Raw genomic sequence first — 22,796 nt, 5'->3', positions numbered from 1 at the left:
GAGTAAAATTTGAAATTAAACGCTATTTTTGTGTTTTTAACAAAAAAGAAAGACTTCTTAGTGTTTCAGGTTAATTATCTGAGATTTAGAAGAGTTTCGGTTTTGAGTTTTGTGGTTACCATCATTCAGAAAAGTGGTGCTTGTGTATAGACAATAGGTGACACGATGTAAGCAGTAACTCTTCTTACTTGCTCAACATAATATGGCAGTTAAATGTGGAAAGTTAAGATGGAATAAGAGATTAAAAAACGATTGGATTAAACTTCATTTTAGGATGTAAAAATTAAACCTACAAATTGATCTGGTTGCACATAATTAATTTTAGTGTACTGAACATAAAAAATTGAGAAAATTCTACTCAAAATAATTATGAATATAATTAATCTGAATTTACTTATAAAATATAAGTACACGCAACTTAAAAAATATATCTGGAGTTAGATAAATTAATTGTGTGCATCTTCTTGCCGTAATAAAATTAAGTAAATTCAACATAAAAAAATTTTATTGTTCTTTTTTGGGGTTCAATTGGCTCTATGTTCATGGGCCGGCGGTTTTAAAGCCGGAGGATAGCGGTTATGATTGGAGATATCTTAGACTTAGTACAAAAGCATAATGAAATTTTGCAGAAGTACAAAGTCTGACGTAATCAGGCTTTAGGTGGGGCTCTTACCCAACTTATAAAACACCAGCTATTGTGAAAATCATAAAAAATGCTGCCGCTGGCTGGCAACGTTTATCCGTCGTGATGTATAACCAAGTAAAATGGCTTTTAAAATGAAAAAAGATAGGGCTGGACTTGAATTCGTCCATCGAGAATTAATTGGATGGTTAGAAGTTGGGTCATGTTGCTAATTGCTAATCGCTGCAATCTTTAAATTAGTTCAAGTAAGATTGTTAAGTAATGAGTTGTTAAGGCAGAATGAATGTCTGGCATTGCATTTCAGGCTAATTATAGGTATTAAATTAGGCATGCAAGCTTCCTTAACCTCATTTTACTATAATTTGTGTATATTAACCTCATTTTAAGAGTTTTGTAAGCAGCTTTGTGCGATGTGTCTATGTATTCATGTGCAAATGCTACAATTTAACAAAAGAAAATATTAAGTAACGTTAAGGAAGTAATATCTATCTCTCTGTGTCTCTCTGTGTCTCTCTCTCACTCTCGCTCTCTCTCTCTCTTTCTTGTGAATCTATATTAAGTGTACCGAGAACAGATTATTAGCTCATAACTGCAGCAGCCGGTCCGGTCCGGTCATGTTTATCTGACTGGATCAATGTTTAAATCTGACCCGACCTGCTGGATATACGCTACAGATAGATTTTATATCTTCTCCAGAGGGGTTTCAAATCCATATCCGTCATCATTACTGTGTCTTCTTGCGTAAGACAAGGAAGCAAAATACTTGCATTATAAGAACTTTATATCTGCTGTACTCCTTATGAGTTGTGTTTGTATTTTTAGGTATACCTAATGGAGCGAACTGTCTTTAAGAAATAAGCTATATTGTGTAAAACCTTTTTTGGATGTCTTAACAAGGGACGCATTGACTACCGTAGTAGAAAAAAATACTATGGAAGTCAAAGTATCTTTTTTGTCTTCAATAGAATAAAAAACTTAAAACAGTTTTCATTTTTGGCTGAACTATCATGGGAAACATTATTCAGCGATGTAATTGAATGAGATTGTTGTGGAAGGTTACGTATTAAATTTAGATTCTCGGAGATGAAAACCGATACTACAGCGCTGGCCGCACACATACACAGAGACACATACTGTACAAATCAACAGTATCACTTACTGTCAAACCACATCAAGCTATCGTTTCGAACCAAATATGTCCTGGTTTCTTCAGAAAAGAAGAAATGATTCTGTTGTCCCCTGCAGATGAAACAATTTCAGGATTGTTCAGCGGTTGTTACATGCCATTATGAACGCAAGCCTATGATTTTATTACAGATCAAAGTTAAACGTCGTGTGTGCTCCACCACTGCCAGATGCAGATGTGATTAATGTTGTTGTTTTCCAACAGAGCATCCAGCCTTACAAAACCAGATGTGGCACCAAAGGTATGAGATTTACCCCCGTACACACAAACACAGTCACTATTGTGAAGGAAATGTGTGTGTTGTTACACCCCTCTGAGACAGACTCACAAAATTTGTGCATGCAACTTTGCATGTTTTAAGTGATCTGATGCATTCATCAGTTGTGCATCTTTATTGTGATTTGTAAGTCAAAGTTTATGCTTTGGGCTGTATTGCTTACTGTAAAATGCTAAATTGTTACTTATTATTCATTATTTTACACTACACTACTTTATATATATATAGTGTATGCTGCACAACATTTAGTAGGGGTAAGCTAGTGTTTCATTACATCATCGACATCCGATTCGCTTCTTGATTTGCATTGCTTTCGTTTTATGTTGCGTTGTGTGGTCATGTTTGAGTCCTGCATGTGCTTTCCTCCATGTTTAGGATGATTCTCCGGAAATCATCAAACCTGTTCCCATGACAACCTCCATTCCATGTTCCTCTGACATCACAAACTCCACCCACATCACGTCATCTTCCTATAAAAGTGCTCATCTGTTTGGAGGGGCGGGGTCACCGCACATAGTCTCCATTCCTTCCGCTGCATCGGCTTTTGCGTCCGCTTTATCGGGTCGAATCCCTAATCCACCGCCTCTACCCAGTCCCACCGGCTCACCCAATCAACTACCTGCGGTGCCCCGCCCTTCCGTTTATAACACGCCCATCGATCTCTACTCCGCTGAGAACGCCTGTGAGGTGGCCATGGGCCAGAGGCGGGGCCTACTGGAGAGTCAGGGTGAGAGCTTACAGCTGAATGGGTAAGAGTTTAACTGACACATGAATGCTCCTCCATCGAGAAGTAATTAAGTGTTTTTTTTTTTTTTTTTTTGAGGAAAACGTTTCAGGATTTTTCGCATTGACAAGTGTTTACAAGTGGGGAGAAAGAGGAGCGTTCAGACGTTGTTGCATGTTGAATGATACTAATTAATGTCTTTGTGTCAGTTTATTGGTTCGCAAGCAATGGCAGCTCGTGACTGCTCATCCGATGGGCGCTAATTCAAAATAAGTTTTCCGAGTGTCCCGTGTTGCTTGCATTTTCAAAATATGTGTCTGCTGCACATGCGTCAAAACCGTTTATGATAAAAGAGACGCTCGCGTTCACAAAATACACGTAAGACACTCCCTTAACACTAAACTCTGATTACGCATGAGATTATGCGAGTATCTGGCTGGCAAACGCGAGCGTCTCTTTTATCATAAACCCTTTAGACGCGTCTGCAGCAGGCACTTATTTTGATAAGACACGTGATGCACACAGGATCACTCAAAGAATGCTAATCTCATTTTTAAATAAGATATAACTCATAAGATAGATGTAAATTACTGCTTAGTTTTCCATTCTTTCTGGAATTCTGGAATTGAACACATTTTTCTTTTTCAAATAAAGTCGCTAAACCACAATGACTTATGGCTACAGAAGCGTATCATTGCTTAACCTCAGAACTCATGGTAGGTCTGCATTAAAAAAGAAACCTAGAAAGTTCGCCACGGAGATTTTAAATGCCATTATTACTTCCAGAACCGAAAATTAATTCCAGACGGGTGTGTTGAGATATTTTTTTGACAACAGCAGACTAGATCACGGAGAAACACAGACGGTTTTGTTTACCTTCAGTGATGTATAACGCCTTATCTTTACATACGGTCCAAAGATCCACTATAGCTGGCTGGATCAGACCGTAAGTAATACAACCGGGTGAAGTTAAATTATTTACATTGTTTGCCATTTGAGATAATTTTTTAAATACAGTTTAAATTTGATCTCCAAATATATATTCAAGACATTGAGTACTTTCATACGTTGAAAGTACTGGCAGTATCAAGTGTGATGCATCACATGATGTTCATTTAGACGCAGGTCTCAATCATTTTGGTGATGTGTGTGTGTATATTTAGATCTCTGCAATAGTATCTGTTGTGTTTCGTGTGTGTGTGTGTGTGTATGTCTAAGGGCTCTCCTTTGGACATTGTCCAGAGGAAGCTCAGATGTATCATCCCCCCCTAACCCCCCTATTCCCGTCCTCTTCTGGGTTTCATATTTTCATGCAATACGTGTTATGCTGATGTACACACATCTCTTCTACGAGTGTATTATGTTTGTTTTAGTTTGCTAACACCTTTAGCACTACAGTAATATCCTGACACCAGCACATATTATACAGTAGTTTAATCACTCAATAAACTCATTCTGCCTCTCATTAAATGTTTTGTAGTCATGTTCGCCTGTGCACGTGAATATGTTCAGGGTTCCCACGAGTCCTTGAAATCCTTGAAAGTTTGTGAATCTGGGGGGAATAATTCAAGGCCCTGGGAAGTTTTTGAAAATATACATACATAGATACAGGTCATTGAAAGTGCTTGAATCTATTTTATGCAAGAAGTTTTCTGAAAAAAAAAATCCATATTATTCCCTGTGTAGTGTAGGATAATATCATAAAAATTCTAGACTTTAAGCACACGTGCTAAACTGTTCACTTTAAATGTTTATATCTTCTGTATGCGAATGTTGATTCATACCAAAATGCTTTTTTGCATAGTTGTGTTTGACACATGAAAACGTCTCGGTTACGTATATAACTGTTGTTCTCTGAGAAGGGAACGAGACGCTGCGTCTCCCTTGCCATACTTCCTGCATCCCTGTAACGCCGTCTTTGGCAATATTTCAGATAGCGATATACTTTTTGGCTCCCGTGTCACCCTGTCTTTGTCGTAAAGCCTCACCATTGGTAGAATTTGATATACACATTCAGACGCACTCACCCCTGGAGGCGTCCCCAAAGTGTCACCGCAGTGACGCAGCGCGAGTTCCCTCAAAAGGGAACTGTAACAATGTATCTTAAAAGGTAACACGATGTAACCTTGCTCTCACTTGAAATGTGTCCCCACATTTAGTCCTTGAATTTGAGGGTATTGGACCTGGAAAGTCTTTAAAAGGTCCTTGAATTTGAATTTAACTAAGGTGTGGGAACCCTGTATGTTTGGAGTATAATACTACCAATATGCCAATTTTTTTCAGTGCACAGTATGCAAGTTTTCAGTATGCAAAATTTGGCAAACCTCATTGAAGACAGTATGGTAGTGTGCCATTCGCAACATACTGTAGCATGTGTCATACTTGTGTACTTCCCTATGCTAAACGCAGTCTAAAGAAAGAGAAACCATTCATGATGAAAACCAAATGTTTGTGTTCATATAACACACACACATCCAACAGTTTATTTGCCCGTCTTCCTCTAAACTAATGAATCTTCTCATACAGCTGTGCATGTATTATATTAAATGAACTCCAGCCCTGTTTCTATGGTTTTATGGGCAAAAAACAAAAACAAACATAATTCTTTATTAGGATCGCGCGCAGTTGTGCATACTGTCATTTTTTGTTTCATTTGGTTCAGATTTGTCTTTATTTCATTATGTGTCTGCCGTACTTTAATTTAACCAAATTGTGTCCGTAACTTAATCTGACTGTTTGTTTGTTTGTGACCCACGCAATGTGTTTTCATTTAAATAGCAAGGTGTTTGAATTATGTGTCGGTCTTTCTCAGAGGGGATCATTTATGATCAATTCAGGACATCTGTTTTGTACGAGCATCTCTTTATTTCATGTATTTTCTAATCTATAGGCTTCTCAGCAGGTGACTCCAGCAACAAAGTCAGTATTACATTACTGGATGCTCCATTCATTGTGTGTGTGATGTGTTTTGTAGTTTATATCATGTGTCATAATCTTATTTTAAATTAAATTGTGAACTTTTTATAAAAATTGGGAAACCTCTTTAACCCTAAAATCAAAGACAAAAACAAGAAATTATATTTGAAGCCTCTTTTAGGGCCATTAAGATTATGACATTTGCATGAAAAAACATTATTTGTTATTGTTCCACTGCACTGATTTTTATTTAAGTTTTCAAGTTTTTTTTACTATAAATAATGCTCAAAATATGGTCCATACAGTCGCTGTCACTGGGGGAGTACCTTTTAAAAATGTCTTAAAGGTGCAGTGTGTAACTTTTAGAAGGATCTCTTGACAAAAATGCAATATAATCTACATAACTATAGTATCAGTGGTGTATAAAAACCTTACATCATGAACTGTATTGTTTTTATTATCTTAGAATAAGTCGTTTTTATCTACATACACCGCGGGTCCCCTTACATGGAAGTCATTGTCATGTTTCTACAGTAGCCCTAAAATGACAAACTGCACTACAGAGCGCATTTGTCCCTACATTGTTTCAGATGCTGACATGTTTGTCCAATGGCGGCTACCATACGCGTTTTATAATTGAGGATTGCAATTCGCAATCTCACCACTAGATGTCGCTAAAATGTATTTTTTTTATCACTACGCCTCCTGCAGCCATGTTACGGAAGCAAAGTCCTTGATTATTACGCCAGAATGAGAGTATAGTTCCTAGCCATATCTGCCTAAAAAATCACAACTTTTAATTTTCCGTCGGTCTTAGTACACGATGTAACTACTGAAGAGTCAAGTTTTAAAAAGGAAAAATATCGAAACTCTTTGGTTATTTTTTTAGCTCGATGCTAATGGTCTAATCAGATTCAACGGATTGTGCTAAGCTATGCTAAAAGTGGTAGCGCCAGACCCGGAGATCAGCTGAATGGATTCCAAAACGGTAAAAATCAAATGTTTAACTCTAAGGGAGCTGGAAAATGAGCATATTTTCAAAAAAAGTGGAGTGTCCCTTTAAAGGGGTCATATTATGTGCATACAGTATGTGAAGTTTTACCGTAGCTCAAATACCTCACAAATAATTTATTCACCAATTTGTAGGTGCGAGCAAAAATGTGCGTTGCAAATTTTCAGATTTTCACGCTATGACCCCTTTAATATTTGCAATTTAGGTATAGAGAGGTAAACATTTGGTACCAATATGTACATTTGAGGTATTAATATGCACTCTTGTATCTCTGAGGTACTAACAGGGCTCCAGACTGCCACCAAATGGTAGCATTTTGCCACCAAAATTTGAGAGTGTGCCACTGAATTTTACATCCAGTCGCACATGTGCGACCAGTAAATTTGACCCTTTTTTTATGTGACTCTGAATTTGAAACAGCACATTGTACTTTCAGCATCTAACATTAAAGTATTTATTAGAAAGACAGTGGAAATTAGTAGAAATGTGAATATTTGGTTAGCATGTTGATGATACGGTATGTGCCCCTAAATTTTCTGGTTGCGCCCCTAAAATTTTCAGTTGGGAGCCACTGTGCTCCTAGTGAAAAAATTTAGTCTGGAGCCCTGACTAATATAAACTCTCTAGATGCAAAGGTGTACTTTTTGAAAGGGTACAGTACCACCCTGCTAAAAAACCAATAGACACCATCAGATACCATATTGGTATTTTAATGGAAACTATTAGGAATTTCTGTAATGGTTTTATTGTTTTTGCAGCAGAGCACCCCAGTGACAACTAGGGACTATTTTTTGACAGTGTACAGTTTTGCAGTATTTTTGGTTAGTTCAGTACCTGATCTGTGTTTGGCGAAAGGCGCGGTGCATGATTTTTGAGAAACGCTTTGGAAAAGGGAGTCGGGCCGAGTACCAAAACACACTTGTAGCCAATCAGCAGTAAGGGGTGTGTCTACTAACCAACATCGTTGACTGGGTTGCGTATATGTGGGGCGGGTCTATCAAAAAATGTCCAGATCCTCTTGGGGTAGGGGCGTGTTTGTATAGGTAATTTCAAATCTCAACATTGGCTTTCAGAGATCATGCACCCCGCCTTTAACAGTAGACTGGGTTTGTGGTGCATCATGTATAGTTTTGCATTGCGTGAGTGTGTCGTTCTTAGTTTACATACTTTTTTACATTTCTGAAGACAAATTAGCCAAACTTTTACATGAACACACAACTTTATGCACACACTGCAGTTTGTCAGAAACTCCTCCTATCCAACACCTTTTCATTTACACATACAGATTCACACTTGATCTGACGTGTTGATTTATTGAAAGCTTATGAATATGTTTTCTGTCAGTATGAAGACGTTGGCATGATCAGTTTGCCCCTAATGTGTTCACAATCTCTGATGAAGACAAAAAAATGTGTGTGATTGGAGGAGCTGGAGTTGTAAAATCCAGACATTGTGTTGAGTAATGTCTAGATTTGCTCTGGCTGCATGTTTTTAAAAGCCTGTTGCATGTTTTTTATGCATTAGCACCACCTAGTGGTCATAAACAATCATTGTTGTTTAATTTGATAATAGTTGCTGCATACAGACAGCACTAGTGGACTCAAAATCATACAATTAATGAATGTTATGGCAGTTGATAACAGAAAATGGAGTGGATGTTTTTAACTAAAACATTTTGACAATGAGTATAAAAAGTTGTGATGCTTTCATCTTGTCACATGTTTAAATATTTTGTTATCTAATGCAACGACATTTACACAGTTTTAAAACACACCTAATTTATTATTAAAACAATAGTATTTACATCTTATATCAGGGTTTAATACGTCCAAAATTTATGTAATATCAATATTTTCTTTTTTATCATAGTGGACCACCTGTTTTGTCAAAGTGAGTATAATGTCTGTGACGTGTGACTTTCAATTGTCTGAGTCATTTACAGATTTTGAATTATTTTTTCATTTATTTTCATATATCTTTCCTCTCCATCTTTCAGAAAACCAGTTAACAGGTAAAGCTTCAATCACTGTTTTAGCTCCAGCAATATTTCTTATTTCTGTAGATCAAATGGTAAAAAAAAAATTGCATTAGTAACACAAAAGTTATGGGTTTGTGCACATGCATTACATAAGTCACTGTGGGTAAAATTGTCTGCCAAATGCATATAAATATTGTATTTGCCAATTTTTGTAAAAAAAAATGAAAAGATGGATTAAACAAATATTGGCATACAGTATGAAGATAACTATAGGTTTCAATATTTATTCCACCTTTAATTGTATTTAGTAAATAAAATGTGATGTTCACTATACAGTAAAGTAAAAAATAAAGTATCTTATTATCATAATATATTTTTAAATAGCTTTGCACTGAAAGCATAATACAGTAACAAAATATAAATACATTAAAATGTTTTTTATGCACATGCTATTGTCTCAGTTTATATAGGAGGTGATTTTTTCTTTAACCACTAAATGATCTTTGACCTGGCATACATTATATTTATATATAAAATAAAGATGAATCTCTTTTTGTGTAGACTTCCCCGTAAGCACATCACAGAGACGGACATCGAGTTTTATCACATCCCAACTCACGGTGATGCCAGCAGGAAGCGCATCATGGAGGACACAGAGGACTGGCGCCCTCGAACCGGGACATCACAGTCACGATCATTTCGAATCCTGGCACAGATGACTGGCACCGAATCTGATTTTGGTGAGAAAGATATTTTTGTTTATTTTCACTTTTATTATTACATTACTGAGACTTTTTGTTGTTTGTCTTATTATTTTTTGTACTGCATTTTTATTAGAGCTCGGGGAGAAAATTAGAAAAATTAGGAGTAAAAAATGTTCCTGCAATGTAAAAAAAAGTTTTTTTGTTGTTGTATTAAAACGTTTTATTTGTTTTCCTTTCACAGAACAGCCACAGGAGAATGAGACTACAAAAACAACAAGGTGAGTCTGCTTTCTGTAATGATGTGCTCGCTGTGTTTTGTGTGTTTCTGACAGGGTTGCTGTGTGTTTGTGCGTTGTAAAAGCGTGTGATTTTGGCATCCCTTGACCTTTTATTTTGTGGTATTTCTATAAAACGTTTCAATCGAGTGTAACCAGCATGCACAAGCACACTGGTGTTGTGCGTCATCTTACATTTACTATAAAAAAAATTACGTTTGATCTTTAAAAAGTTAAATACAATTACAGATAAAATGGTCATTAGCTGTCACTTGGGCCGTACTGTCATTTAAAAAGATCTTAAGTTGTAGGTACATGAATGTATACATTTGTAACCAGTATGTAGTAGGTGTACTGCCCCATGACAGCTAGAGACCATTTTTTGACCATTTTCCTGACCATGTGAACATATTTGACGTTTAATTTGTGTGTAATGTTGCTCATCGCTTCTTCTGGCTGGTTGGGAAAAATCTGGAATGTGTTTATTGTGGAAATGAGTTGGGATTGTGCATCGGTGGGGCAGCATGTTACGTTTCATACCAAAGTGTTGGCGGTGGACAGTATGTGTTACTTACGGGTGTCGTAGTGGCTTTGCTGTCTGCATGGTCGTGTTAACATCATTTTGGTTTATCTTTCATTTTTTTCACTTTCTCTTTTCCCTTTTTGGTGAACAGGGTAGTGAAGATTAACCCTCAGATTGGACCCAAATATCATAAACTCAGAGACTGGCATCATGGCGTTTCCGCTCGAACCCTTAACGTTGTCAGTATGTTGTAGTGTGTTTGTGTATGCGTGTGTGTAAAGGGATGGTTTGTGACTTCAAAAGGGCCCCCTCCACAATTTTTCCCATTCTTTTTCCTGGTTTTAGATATACATCATTTTCTGGTTACACGCAGCTGATTGTAACCATTGACTGTCATAGTAGGAAAACAAATATTATGGAAGTATTGTGATAAATGACGGTAAGCACACAGTTGATGGCATCCATTGAATTCCATCGTATTTGTTTTTCCTACTATGGAAGTCAATGGTTACTATCAGCTGTGTGCTTCCCATCATTTATTAAAATATTTTCTTTTGTGTTCATCAGAAAAAGAAATTCAAAAAATTTAAAACAACATGAGGATGAGAAAATTATAACAGAATTTTTATTTTTGAGGGAACTATCCCTTTAAGATGATCATGAATATTCAAATCATTCTCACTTTTGAATTGTATCAAATCTTTGCGCTACGCTAAAAACCAAGCTGTGCAAATCGAAGTATAAGAATAACATTTTGTCATATATACATTTTTTTCTCTTTCTAGCACCGCTTGTTTGCCTTAAATCCATAGTTATGCATTAATAACATTTCAACGTTACAAGTAATACTGAGATAAACCTTGAGATAAATTAAATCTTTGAAAAAATGCATTTATGCACTATTGTATAGTTATATTTTGCATAAATTTTTTTTAAAATAAAATAATAATTAAAATAATTAAAAACATAAGATAAAAAAATCTTATTGGACCTTTAAAAAATAAATTCTGTACTTTCTTTCTTTATTACGGAGCCCCTAAGAGGACAAGAAGCAAAAATGAAATAAAGTTTAGTTTCACGTGCGCACGTGAAACTAGCGCGTGCGCACATGAAACTATCGCGTTTAGTTTTGTGTGCGCACGTGAAACTATCGCGTACGCACGTGACGCTAAACTTTAGATTTTTTTACTCCAATGTAAAACGGGGCTCGGTACTTTATTTCTGTCTTTCTTTCTTTCTTTCTTTTAGGCATGCATGATTTTAACTTTAATCTTTAGGGAAGATATACAGTTAATCATTTTAAGTACATGTGCAAAATTGTTTATATCTGTGCACTGGAATCTTCTTCTCTCACCAAAGCAAATTCCCTGTGTGAGCAAATATACTTTGCAATAAATGGTTTGGAAAAAGGTTTGGAGGAACTGTAAAAATGAGTTGCTGCCTTAAAATCTTTAAGTTGAATCAAGTTATTTTAACTTAGCTGACATCATACTGACCTTAAACATAAAGTTGAATCTTGCAGAATTTGAAGTTTCATCAACATAAGTTAAAGTAACATAAAAACAAATAATTTATAATCACAGTAGTAAAACATTTGTTTCATTGTTGTTGGGTTTTCTGGATGGCGCAACCTTGAAGCCCGGCCCACACGGGCTCATGATAGTCAAAAGCCCCTGGGCATTGGCCCGGTCAATAATCCATCCCTGTGTGTGAATGGGTGTTTATGGGATATTTCTGTGTTGGAATCTGTAGATCTGTGTTGGATTTGAGTTTGTGACAGTGAATAAAGTTTTATTAGATACTGAAGTCACAAACAGCAGTTATGTCTCGACATAACATAAATACTGTGGCCGGCAAACAGGAGAGTTTTACCGTGTGTGCAGTATTGTGAAGGGAGATATTCAGTGTGCACTTTCATCTGGATTTCATGATTTTACTTTATTAGTTGCACTAGAGAAACGAATGATGCGTGTGGCTTGAATAATATTTCGTTTTCATTACTGTTTTGACACATTTGTGACCCTGGACCACAATTTTTTTATTTTTTTATTGAGATTTATACATCATCTAATAGCTGAAGAGATTTGCTTTTCATTGATGTGAACAGTATGTGGTTGAAATATAATGATTAAAAAATCTGAGGGTGCAAAAAAATTAAAATATTAAAGTTGTCCAAATAAAGTCCTTAGCAACACCTATTACTAAAGTTCAATATTTTTATATATATTTGCGGTAGGAAATTTACAAAATGTCTGATATTTACTGAATATCCTAATGCTTTTTTGCATATAAAATCAATCATTTTGACCCATACATGTATTGTTGGCTATTGATACATATACCCGTGCAACTTATGACTGGTTTTGTGGTCCAGGATCACAAATGTCATTTTAAAGGACGTTTGCTTTTAAGAATTGAGCTATAAAATAAAATGTGCTTTGCAAGATAGAAAGAAGTGATTTTTAAATATTAAAAATACTTTAAGAAGTGAAGTAAATTGTAAAATGGGGGTGTTTAAATTGTATTAAACCCAAAACATCCCTTAAAAAGCTGGTAAATCTTATTTCTTTGCTTCTGTATTTTAATTTGTCTTTTCACTTTTCCTTTTGGTTTTTCTTATAAAGCAAAATTAGAATAAAGTTGCCTGCATTTTATGAAGATTTTCTGTCTCTTTTTTTCTCTTCATTTCTTTGTGTCATTTTAAAACCCATTTCATTCTGTCCTTTCCTCTTCCTTGTCTTTCTTTATGTATGGATTAAAAAACAACAGGTAGGTATGTTTTCAATGAACAATTATGAAAACAAACCTTTCACCACAACCACAAACCAGGGACATTGTTAAAAAGTTAGTGTTTACCATACTCCAGAAAGATGTGCAACAGTTCTTACGCTTCACCACCAGATGGTGGCAGAGAGCAACAGTGAATCAGATTGTACTACTGTGCCTCATGTGTTTATGTAGTTCAAATAGTAGAGCCAATGCAACATAGTGTTAACAATGCAAAGGTAAAACACATATAACAATAACACATACTGATAAAAATGTATGCACTTTAAAAACACCTGCCAAATACTTAAACGCAACTAGCCTACATCTGAATCCTTGTGTTAATGGGAAATAGTTCACTTAATTCATATATATTAATATAAGTTTCCTGTCTGAATATTGTGTCATTCTGTCCATGTATATAAGCAGCAGGGTTTGCAGTTATCACCATATTTTAGGATTCCTTCAGTATTTTGGCCTATAAGCCGTGAATGTAAACAGTGTATACGTGTAACGGCCTCGGTCCTGAATGTGTTATTGTGTTCTGTACATAGCACCACACCTGTCCTTTCAGCTGCTGTGTGTATTTTCATGTGTGTGTGTTTGGATCTGCGTGTGCACAACGCACACACGCACAGAAAGAGAAAGGTACTGTACTTAAATGTTAATATATTTACCAGGTAGTGTGCTGTTCTTAGTAAAATGATCATCATCATGAAACAAAAATCTTATAGGAACATTAAATAAAAATGTGTCCATGTTTTACTCACCCTTCAATGCCATAAAGCAGAAAAAAGCCAGGATATTATTTAATCAGACTGATCTAACGGAAAGTTGTGTTATAGTCACGAAAATTTGTATTAATTTATTTGTGTCCATGGCACGAAATTCTGCTTTATTTGGTGCCTTTGAGCACGAAGGTCTTTTACGTGTCAGTCACACGCACGAATTTCTATAAATAGTTTTTCGTGTCCGTTGCACAACTTTCTTTTTTGTTTTATCTTATGTATTGTTTTCTCGTAATTATGTTGGCTTGACAAAGCCAACATACTGTTGTTGTATCTAAACTTATTATTATTAGTGGTGCTTGCATTTATGCAAAGCATCACTATTATTATTGCTCAAAGATATTATTATGTTGGCTTGAAAAAGCCAACATATTGTTATTGCTATTAAACTTATATCTTATTATTAGTGGTGCTTGCATTTATGCAAAGCATCACTATTACTATTGCTCAGGGATATTATTATTATTATGTTGGCTTTGAAAAAGCCAATATATTGTTATTGCTATTAAACTTATTATTATTATTATTATTATTCTTTTTCTCCCCCCAAAATTTCGGCAACTAACTCGTCCTAGGGCTTTCAAGCTACATGCACCAAATTTTCCACAGACCTTCAGACTGGTCTGACTTAGTGTGCTATATCTTTTCTAACTGATGGGACCATCCGAATTCCTAAACGGGGGTCTCGAACACCCCAAAATTTCTATTGACTTAACATTGAGACAAACTTTGACGGGTCATAGCTGTGAGTGAGAAACTTGTAGAAACTTGTGGCTTACCACATTTAAGGTGGCTGACAGGCTCTGTAAGAACATACATCACAATGGGGTGTAAGCTATACCACTGGGGTGTAAGAGGCCCCCAAAATTTCCCATTGACTTATAATGGGGCAGGAAACATGCCCATATAAGGGAATAAAAGCGTCCCAGATGGAATATCTTTACTTTAGAGTGTCGTAGAGACATGGGGGTGGGCTCATTTTACTCAGTCATCCAATCAGTCTCTTAGGATCGCCCCAAAGCTATTTAGCCACGCCCCTAGCAACAATTTTGGGTACCCTAGCAACATCTCCCATAGACTACCATTATAAAAAGCCCAGATGGATATCTTTACACCAGAGTGTCATAGAGACATAGGGGTGGGCTCATTTTACTCAGGCATCCAATCAGTCTCTTGGGATTCTTATTGAGGTATTAAGCCACGCCCCTAGCAACCAATTTGAGCACCCTAGCAACATAATAAACAAAGCCTTATATCTCTGGATCTGAACATCATAGAGACATGGGGGTTGGGTCTTTGGGTCATGTTAGCTTCATGCTAGCTCCATGCTAAGTCATACTAGCTTCATGCTAGTTTCATGCTAGCTTTATGCTAATTTCATAATAAATCTTGCTAACTTCATGCTAAATCATGCTAACTTCATGTTAAATCTTGTTAGCTGCACGTTAAATAGTGCTAGCTTAATGCTAATCATGCTAGCATCATGCTAATCATGCCAGCTTCACGTTAAATCATGCTAGCTTCATGCTAATCATGCTATTCTCATGCTAACTTCATGTTAATCATGCAAGCCTCGTGCTAGCTTCATGCTAGCTTCATGCTAATCTTGCTAGTTTCATGCTAGCTTCATGCTAATCATGCTAGCATCATGGTAGCTTCATGCTAATCATGCTAGAATCATGCTAGTTTCATGCTAATCATGCTAGCTTTATGCTAGCTTCATGCTATTCATGCTAACATCATGCTAGCTTCATGCTAATCATGCAAGCATCATGCTAGCTTCATGCTAATCATGCTAGCATCATGCTAGCTTCATGCTAATCATGCTAGCATCATGCTAGCTTCATGCTAATCATGCTAGCTTCATGCTAATCATGCTAGCATCATGCTAGCTTCATGCTAATCATGCTAGCATCATGCTAGCTTCATGCTAGCTTCATGCTAGCTACATGCTAATCATGCTAGCATCATGCTAGCTTCATGCTAATCATGCTAGCATCATGCTAGATTCATGCTAATCATGCTAGCATCAAGCTAGCTTCATGCTAGCTTCATGCTAATCATGCTAGCATCATGCTAGCTTCATGCTAATCATGCTAGCATCATGCTAGCTTCATGCTAATCATGCTAGCATCATGCTAGCTTCATGCTAGCTTCATGCTAGCTACATGCTAATCATGCTAGCATCATGCTAGCTTCATGCTAATCATGCTAGCATCATGCTAGATTCATGCTAATCATGCTAGCATCAAGCTAGCTTCATGCTAGCTTCATGCTAATCATGCTAGCATCATGCTAGCTTCATGCTAATCATGCTAGCATCATGCTAGCTTCATGCTAATCATGCTAGCATCATGCTAGCTTCATGCTAATCATGCTAGCATCATGCTAGCTTCATGCTAATCATGCTAGCATCATGTTGGCTTCATGCTAGCTTCATGCTAATCATGCTAGCATCATGCTAGCTTCATGCTAATCATGCTAGCATCATGCTAGCTTCATGCTAATCATGCTAGCATCATGCTAGCTTCATGCTAATCATGCTAGCATCATGCTAGCTTCATGCTAGCTTCATGCTAGCTACATGCTAATCATGCTAGCATCATGCTAGCTTCATGCTAATCATGCTAGCATCATGCTAGATTCATGCTAATCATGCTAGCATCATGCTAGCTTCATGCTAGCTTCATGCTAATCATGCTAGCATCATGCTAGCTTCATGCTAATCATGCTAGCATCATGCTAGCTTCATGCTAATCATGCTAGCATCATGCTAGCTTCATGCTAATCATGCTAGCATCATGCTAGCTTCATGCTAATCATGCTAGCATCATGTTAGCTTCATGCTAGCTTCATGCTAATCATGCTAGCATCATGCTAGCTTCATGCTAATCATGCTAGCATCATGCTAGCTTCATGCTAATCATGCTAGCATCATGCTAGCTTCATGCTAGCTACATGCTAATCATGCTAGCATCATGCTAGCTACATGCTAATCATGCTAGCTTCATGCTAATCATGCTAGCATCATGCTTAGCTACATGCTAATCATGCTAACATCATGCTAGCTACATGCTAATCATGCTAGCATCATGCTAGCTTCATGCTAATCATGCTAGCATCATGCTAGCTTCATGCTAGCTTCATGCTAATCATGCTAACTTCATGCTAGCATCATGCTAGCTTCATGCTAATCATGCTAGCATCATGTTAGCTTCATGCTAATCATGCTAGCATCATGCTAGCTTCATGCTAATCATGCTAGCATCATGCTAGCTTCATGCTAATCATGCTAGCATCATGCTAGCTTCATGCTAATCATGTTAGCTTCATGCTAGCTTCATGCTAATCATGTTAGCTTCATACTTAAACATACTAACTGCCAGATAGCCTACTAAACTAAACTTCTGTCAATCTGTTTTAAACGTTCAGGCTACGCTTTTTCAAGCCAACATAAAGTTTGTCTTCAAACTTTAATATCTAGTTATTATATTTTATTCTTACATCCGGACACTTTTTTCGGCGATTAACTCGTCCCGCACGCTTTGTTGTAGACCCATGAAAGAGGGCTCAAATCGACCGGATTATTGAGGAGAGGTGTGCTATGACTTTTATAAGGGATCGGGTGCAGGATTTCCGAAAGGGGGGCGTAAAACCACCCCAAAAATCCCATTGACTTAACATTGGGCCCAACTTTGATGGGTCATAGCTCCGCTCGTGGATTTTGTAGAAACATGTGGGTTACAACATTTGAAGAGGGTGATAGGCTCTGTAAGAACATGGATCACAATGGGGTGTAAGTTGTACCCCTGGGGTGTAAGAGGTGCCCAAAAGTGCCCCAATGAAAAGTCAATGGGGCAAAATCCCATAGACTTACCATTGCAAATATTTTGACGGGTCATAGGTCCGAGCCAGGATTTCATAGAAACATGTGGGTTACTAAATTTGAAAAGGGTGCTAGACTCTGTCAGGACGTCCCCCACAATGGGGTGTAAGGTTACCATAGCAACCATTTTGGGCACCCTAGCAACCTATACCATTGACTGCCATTATAAAATGCCTAGATGGATATCTTCGCACCACAGTGTCATAGAGACATGGGGGTGGGCTCATTTTACTCAGGCATCCAATCAGTCTCTCAGGATCCTTACAGACTTACTAAGCCACGCCCCTAGCAACCACTTTTGAGCACCCTAGCAACATAAAATACAAACAGTTATATCTCGGCATCAGAACATCTTAGAGACACGGGGGTTGGACCGTTTTACTTGTGACTAGGGGTGTAACAATTGGGCACATCATTGGCCACTCCCAAGCCACGCCCCTAGCAACCAAATTTGAGCACCCTAGCAACCGAATAAACAAAGCCTTATATCTCCGCATCAGAACATCGTAGAGACACGGGGTTTGGACCTTTTTACTTGTGACTCGGAGTGTAATCACTGGGCACATCATTGGCCACTCCCAAGCCACGCCCCTAGCAACCAAATACAGTACCCTAGCAACAGAGTAAACAAAGCCTTATATCTCCACATCAGAACATCGTAGAGACACAGGGGTTGGACCGTTTTACTTGTGACTCGGAGTGTAATCACTGGGCACATCATTGGCCACTCCCAAGCCACGCCCCTAGCAACCAAATACAGTACCCTAGCAACAGAGTAAACAAAGCCTTATATCTCCGCATCAGAACATCGTAGAGACATGGGGGTTGGACCGTTTGACTCATAACTCGGAGGGTAATCACTAGTGGATGCCATTTTTTTCCCTAGCAACCAAATACAGTACCCTAGCAACAGAGTAAACAAAGCCTTATATCTCCACATCAGAACATCGTAGAGACATGGGGTTTGGACCGTTTGACTCGTGACTCGGAGGGTAATCACTAGTGGATCCCATTTTTTTCCCTAGCAACCAAATACAGTACCCTAGCAACAGAGTAAACAAAGCCTTATATCTCCGCATCAGAACATCGTAGAGACACGGGGGTTGGACCGTTTGACTCATGAATCGGAGGGTAATCACTAGTGGATGCCATTTTTTTCCCTAGCAACCAAATACAGTACCCTAGTAACAGAGTAAACAAAGCCTTATATCTCCGCATCAGAACATCGTAGAGACACGGGGGTTGGATCGTTTGACTTTTGGCTTGGAGTATAATCATAAATTGTCCCACGAAACTTGCCACAGCAAGCACCACTCACATTTTCTTCAGGAAATGTACCTATCTAGTTATTATTATTATTCTACCCCAAAATTTCTGACACTAACTCGTCCTAGAGTTTTCAAGCTACATGCACCAAATTTTCCACAGACCTTCAGACTGGTCTGACTTAGTGTGCTATATCTTTTCTAACTGATGGGACCTTCCGAATTCCTAAACGGGGGTCTCGAACACCCCAAAATTTCCATTGACTTAACATTGAGACAAACTTTGACGGGTCATAGCTGTGAGTGAGAAACTTGTAGAAACTTGTGGCTTACCACATTTAAGGTGGCTGGCAGGCTCGGTAAGAACATACATCACAATGGGGTGTAAGCTATTCCCCTGGGGTGTAAGAGGCCCCCAAAATTGCCCATTGACTTATAATGGGGCAGGAAACATGCCCATATAAGGGAATAAAAGCATCCCAGATGGAATATCTTTACTTTAGAGTGTCGTAGAGACATGGGGGTTGGACCGTTTTACTTGTGGCTTGAAGGTTGATCATTATGGGATGCCATTTTTCTCCCTAGCAACCAAACTTAGTACCCTAGCAACGGAATAAACAAAGCCTTATATCTCCGCTTCAGAACATCATAGAGACATGGGGGTTGGACCGTTTTACTTGTGGCTTGAAGGTTGATCATTATGGGATGCCAATTTTCTCCCTAGCAACCAAACTTAGTACCCTAGCAACGGAATAAACAAAGCCTTATATCTCCGCTTCAGAACATCATAGAGACACGGGGGTTGGACCGTTTTACTTGTGGCTTGAAGGTTGATCATTATGGGATGCCAATTTTCTCCCTAGCAACCAAACTTAGTACCCTAGCAACGGAATAAACAAAGCCTTATATCTCCGCTTCAGAACATCATAGAGACATGGGGGTTGGACCGTTTTACTTGTGGCTTGAAGGTTGATCATTATGGGATGCCAATTTTCTCCCTAGCAACCAAACTTAGTACCCTAGCAACGGAATAAACAAAGCCTTATATCTCCGCTTCAGAACATCATAGAGACACGGGGGTTGGACCGTTTTACTTGTGGCTTGAAGGTTGATCATTATGGGATGCCAATTTTCTCCCTAGCAACCAAACTTAGTACCCTAGCAACGGAATAAACAAAGCCTTATATCTCCGCTTCAGAACATCATAGAGACACGGGGGTTGGACCGTTTTACTTGTGGCTTGAAGGTTGATCATTATGGGATGCCAATTTTCTCCCTAGCAACCAAACTTAGTACCCTAGCAACGGAATAAACAAAGCCTTATATCTCCGCTTCAGAACATCATAGAGACACGGGGGTTGGACCGTTTTACTTGTGGCTTGAAGGTTGATCATTATGGGATGCCAATTTTCTCCCTAGCAACCAAACTTAGTACCCTAGCAACGGAATAAACAAAGCCTTATATCTCCGCTTCAGAACATCATAGAGACACGGGGGTTGGACCGTTTTACTTGTGGCTTGAAGGTTGATCATTATGGGATGCCAATTTTCTCCCTAGCAACCAAACTTAGTACCCTAGCAACGGAATAAACAAAGCCTTATATCTCCGCTTCAGAACATCATAGAGACATGGGGGTTGGACCGTTTTACTTGTGGCTTGAAGGTTGATCATTATGGGATGCCAATTTTCTCCCTAGCAACCAAACTTAGTACCCTAGCAACGGAATAAACAAAGCCTTTTATCTCCGCTTCAGAACATCTTAGAGACACGGGGGTTTGACCGTTTTACTTGTGGCTTGAAGGTTGATCATTATGGGATGCCAATTTTCTGCCTAGCAACCAAACTTAGTACCCTAGCAACGGAATAAACAAAGCCTTATATCTCCGCTTCAGAACATCATAGAGACACGGGGGTTGGACCGTTTTACTTGTGGCTTGAAGGTTGATTATTATGGGATGCCAATTTCCTCCCTAGCAACCAAACTTAGTACCCTAGCAACGGAATAAACAAAGCCTTTTATCTCCGCTTCAGAACATCTTAGAGACAGGGGTTTGACCGTTTTACTTGTGGCTTGAAGGTTGATCATTATGGGATGCCAATTTTCTCCCTAGCAACCAAACTTAGTACCCTAGCAACGGAATAAACAAAGCCTTTTATCTCCGCTTCAGAACATCTTAGAGACACGGGGGTTTGACCGTTTTACTTGTGGCTTGAAGGTTGATCATTATGGGATGCCAATTTTCTGCCTAGCAACCAAACTTAGTACCCTAGCAACGGAATAAACAAAGCCTTATTTCTCCGCTTCAGAACATCTTAGAGACACGGGGGTTGGACCGTTTTACTTGTGGCTTGAAGGTTGATTATTATGGGATGCCAATTTCCTCCCTAGCAACCAAACTTAGTACCCTAGCAACGGAATAAACAAAGCCTTATATCTCAGCATCAGAACATTGTAGAGACACGGGGGTTGGACCGTTTTACTTGTGGCTTGAAGGTTGATCATTATGGGATGCCAATTTTCTCCCTAGCAACCAAACTTAGTACCCTAGCAACGGAATAAACAAAGCCTTATATCTCCGCTTCAGAACATCATAGAGACATGGGGGTTGGACTGTTTTACTTGTGGCTTGAAGGTTGATCATTATGGGATGCCAATTTTCTCCCTAGCAACCAAACTTAGTACCCTAGCAACGGAATAAACAAAGCCTTTTATCTCTGCTTCAGAACATCTTAGAGACACGGGGGTTTGACCGTTTTACTTGTGGCTTGAAGGTTGATCATTATGGGATGCCAATTTTCTCCCTAGCAACCAAAGTTAGTACCCTAGCAACGGAATAAACAAAGCCTTATATCTCCGCTTCAAAACATCATAGAGACACGGGGGTTGGACCGTTTTACTTGTGGCTTGAAGGTTGATCATTATGGGATGCCAATTTTCTCCCTAGCAACCAAACTTAGTACCCTAGCAACGGAATAAATGTTAGCTTCATTCTAGCTTCATGCTAATCATGTTAGCTTCATGCTAGCTTCATGCTAATCATGCTAGCATCATGCTAGCTTCATGCTAATCATGTTAGCTTCATGTTAGCTTCATGCTAATCATGTTAGCTTCATGCTAGCTTCATACTGATCATGCTAACATCATGCTAGCTTCATGCTAATCATGCTAGCTTCATGCTAATCATGCTAACTTCATGCTAATCATGCTAACAGCCAGATAGCCTACTAAAATAAACTTCTGTCAAACCATTTTAAATGTTCAGGCTACGCTTTTTCAAGCCAACATAAAGTTTGTCCTCAAACTTTAATATCTAGTTATTATTCTTCTTTTTCTGGACACTTTTTCGGCGCGTAACTCGTCCCGCACGCTTTGTCGTAGACCCATAAATTAGGGCTCAAATCGACCGGCTTATTGAGGAGAGGTGTGCTATGACTTTTATAAGCGATCGGGTGCAGGATTTCCGAAAGGGGGGCGAAAAACCACCCAAAAAATCCCATTGACTTAACATTGCGCCCAACTTTGACGAGTCATAGCTCCGCTCGAGGATTTTGTAGAAACATGTGGGTTACAACATTTGAAGAGGGTGGTAGGCTCTGTAAGAACATGGATCACAATGGGGTGTAAGTTGTACCCCTGGGGTGTAAGAGGTGCCCAAAAGTGCCCCAATGAAAAGTCAATGGGGCAAAATCCCATAGACTTACATTGCAAAAATTTTGACGGGTCATAGGTCCGAGCCAGGATTTCATAGAAACATGTGGGTTACTAAATTTGAAGAGGGTGCTAGACTCTGTCAGGACGTCCCCCACAATGGGGTGTAAGGTTACCATAGCAACCATTTTGGGCACCCTAGC

The 22,796-nt window shown here is 38.4% G+C and overlaps 1 protein-coding gene across 4 annotated transcripts in view; it reads left to right on the top strand.

Moving 5' to 3' along the window:
- Positions 1-22,796, top strand: part of pdlim5a (PDZ and LIM domain 5a) — a 75,838-nt gene that overhangs the window by 33,467 nt on the left and 19,575 nt on the right. For 2 of the 4 annotated variants that reach the window (XM_065251015.1, XM_065251014.1), the window contains exons 4-7: positions 2,034-2,070; positions 2,482-2,855; positions 9,298-9,476; positions 9,682-9,718. In XM_065251015.1, the coding sequence (XP_065107087.1) occupies positions 2,034-2,070; positions 2,482-2,855; positions 9,298-9,476; positions 9,682-9,718 (627 nt within the window). Of the gene's footprint in view, positions 1-2,033; positions 2,071-2,481; positions 2,856-5,720; positions 5,750-8,627; positions 8,649-8,754; positions 8,770-9,297; positions 9,477-9,681; positions 9,719-22,796 lie in introns of all 4 variants that reach the window. The other 2 variants (XM_065251016.1, XM_065251017.1) reach the window with 2 other exon arrangements.

This window comes from Paramisgurnus dabryanus, chromosome 5, assembly GCF_030506205.2.
Source record: "Paramisgurnus dabryanus chromosome 5, PD_genome_1.1, whole genome shotgun sequence".
NCBI lineage: Eukaryota > Metazoa > Chordata > Actinopteri > Cypriniformes > Cobitidae > Paramisgurnus > Paramisgurnus dabryanus.
This window is presented reverse-complemented; position numbering and strand designations above follow the sequence as displayed.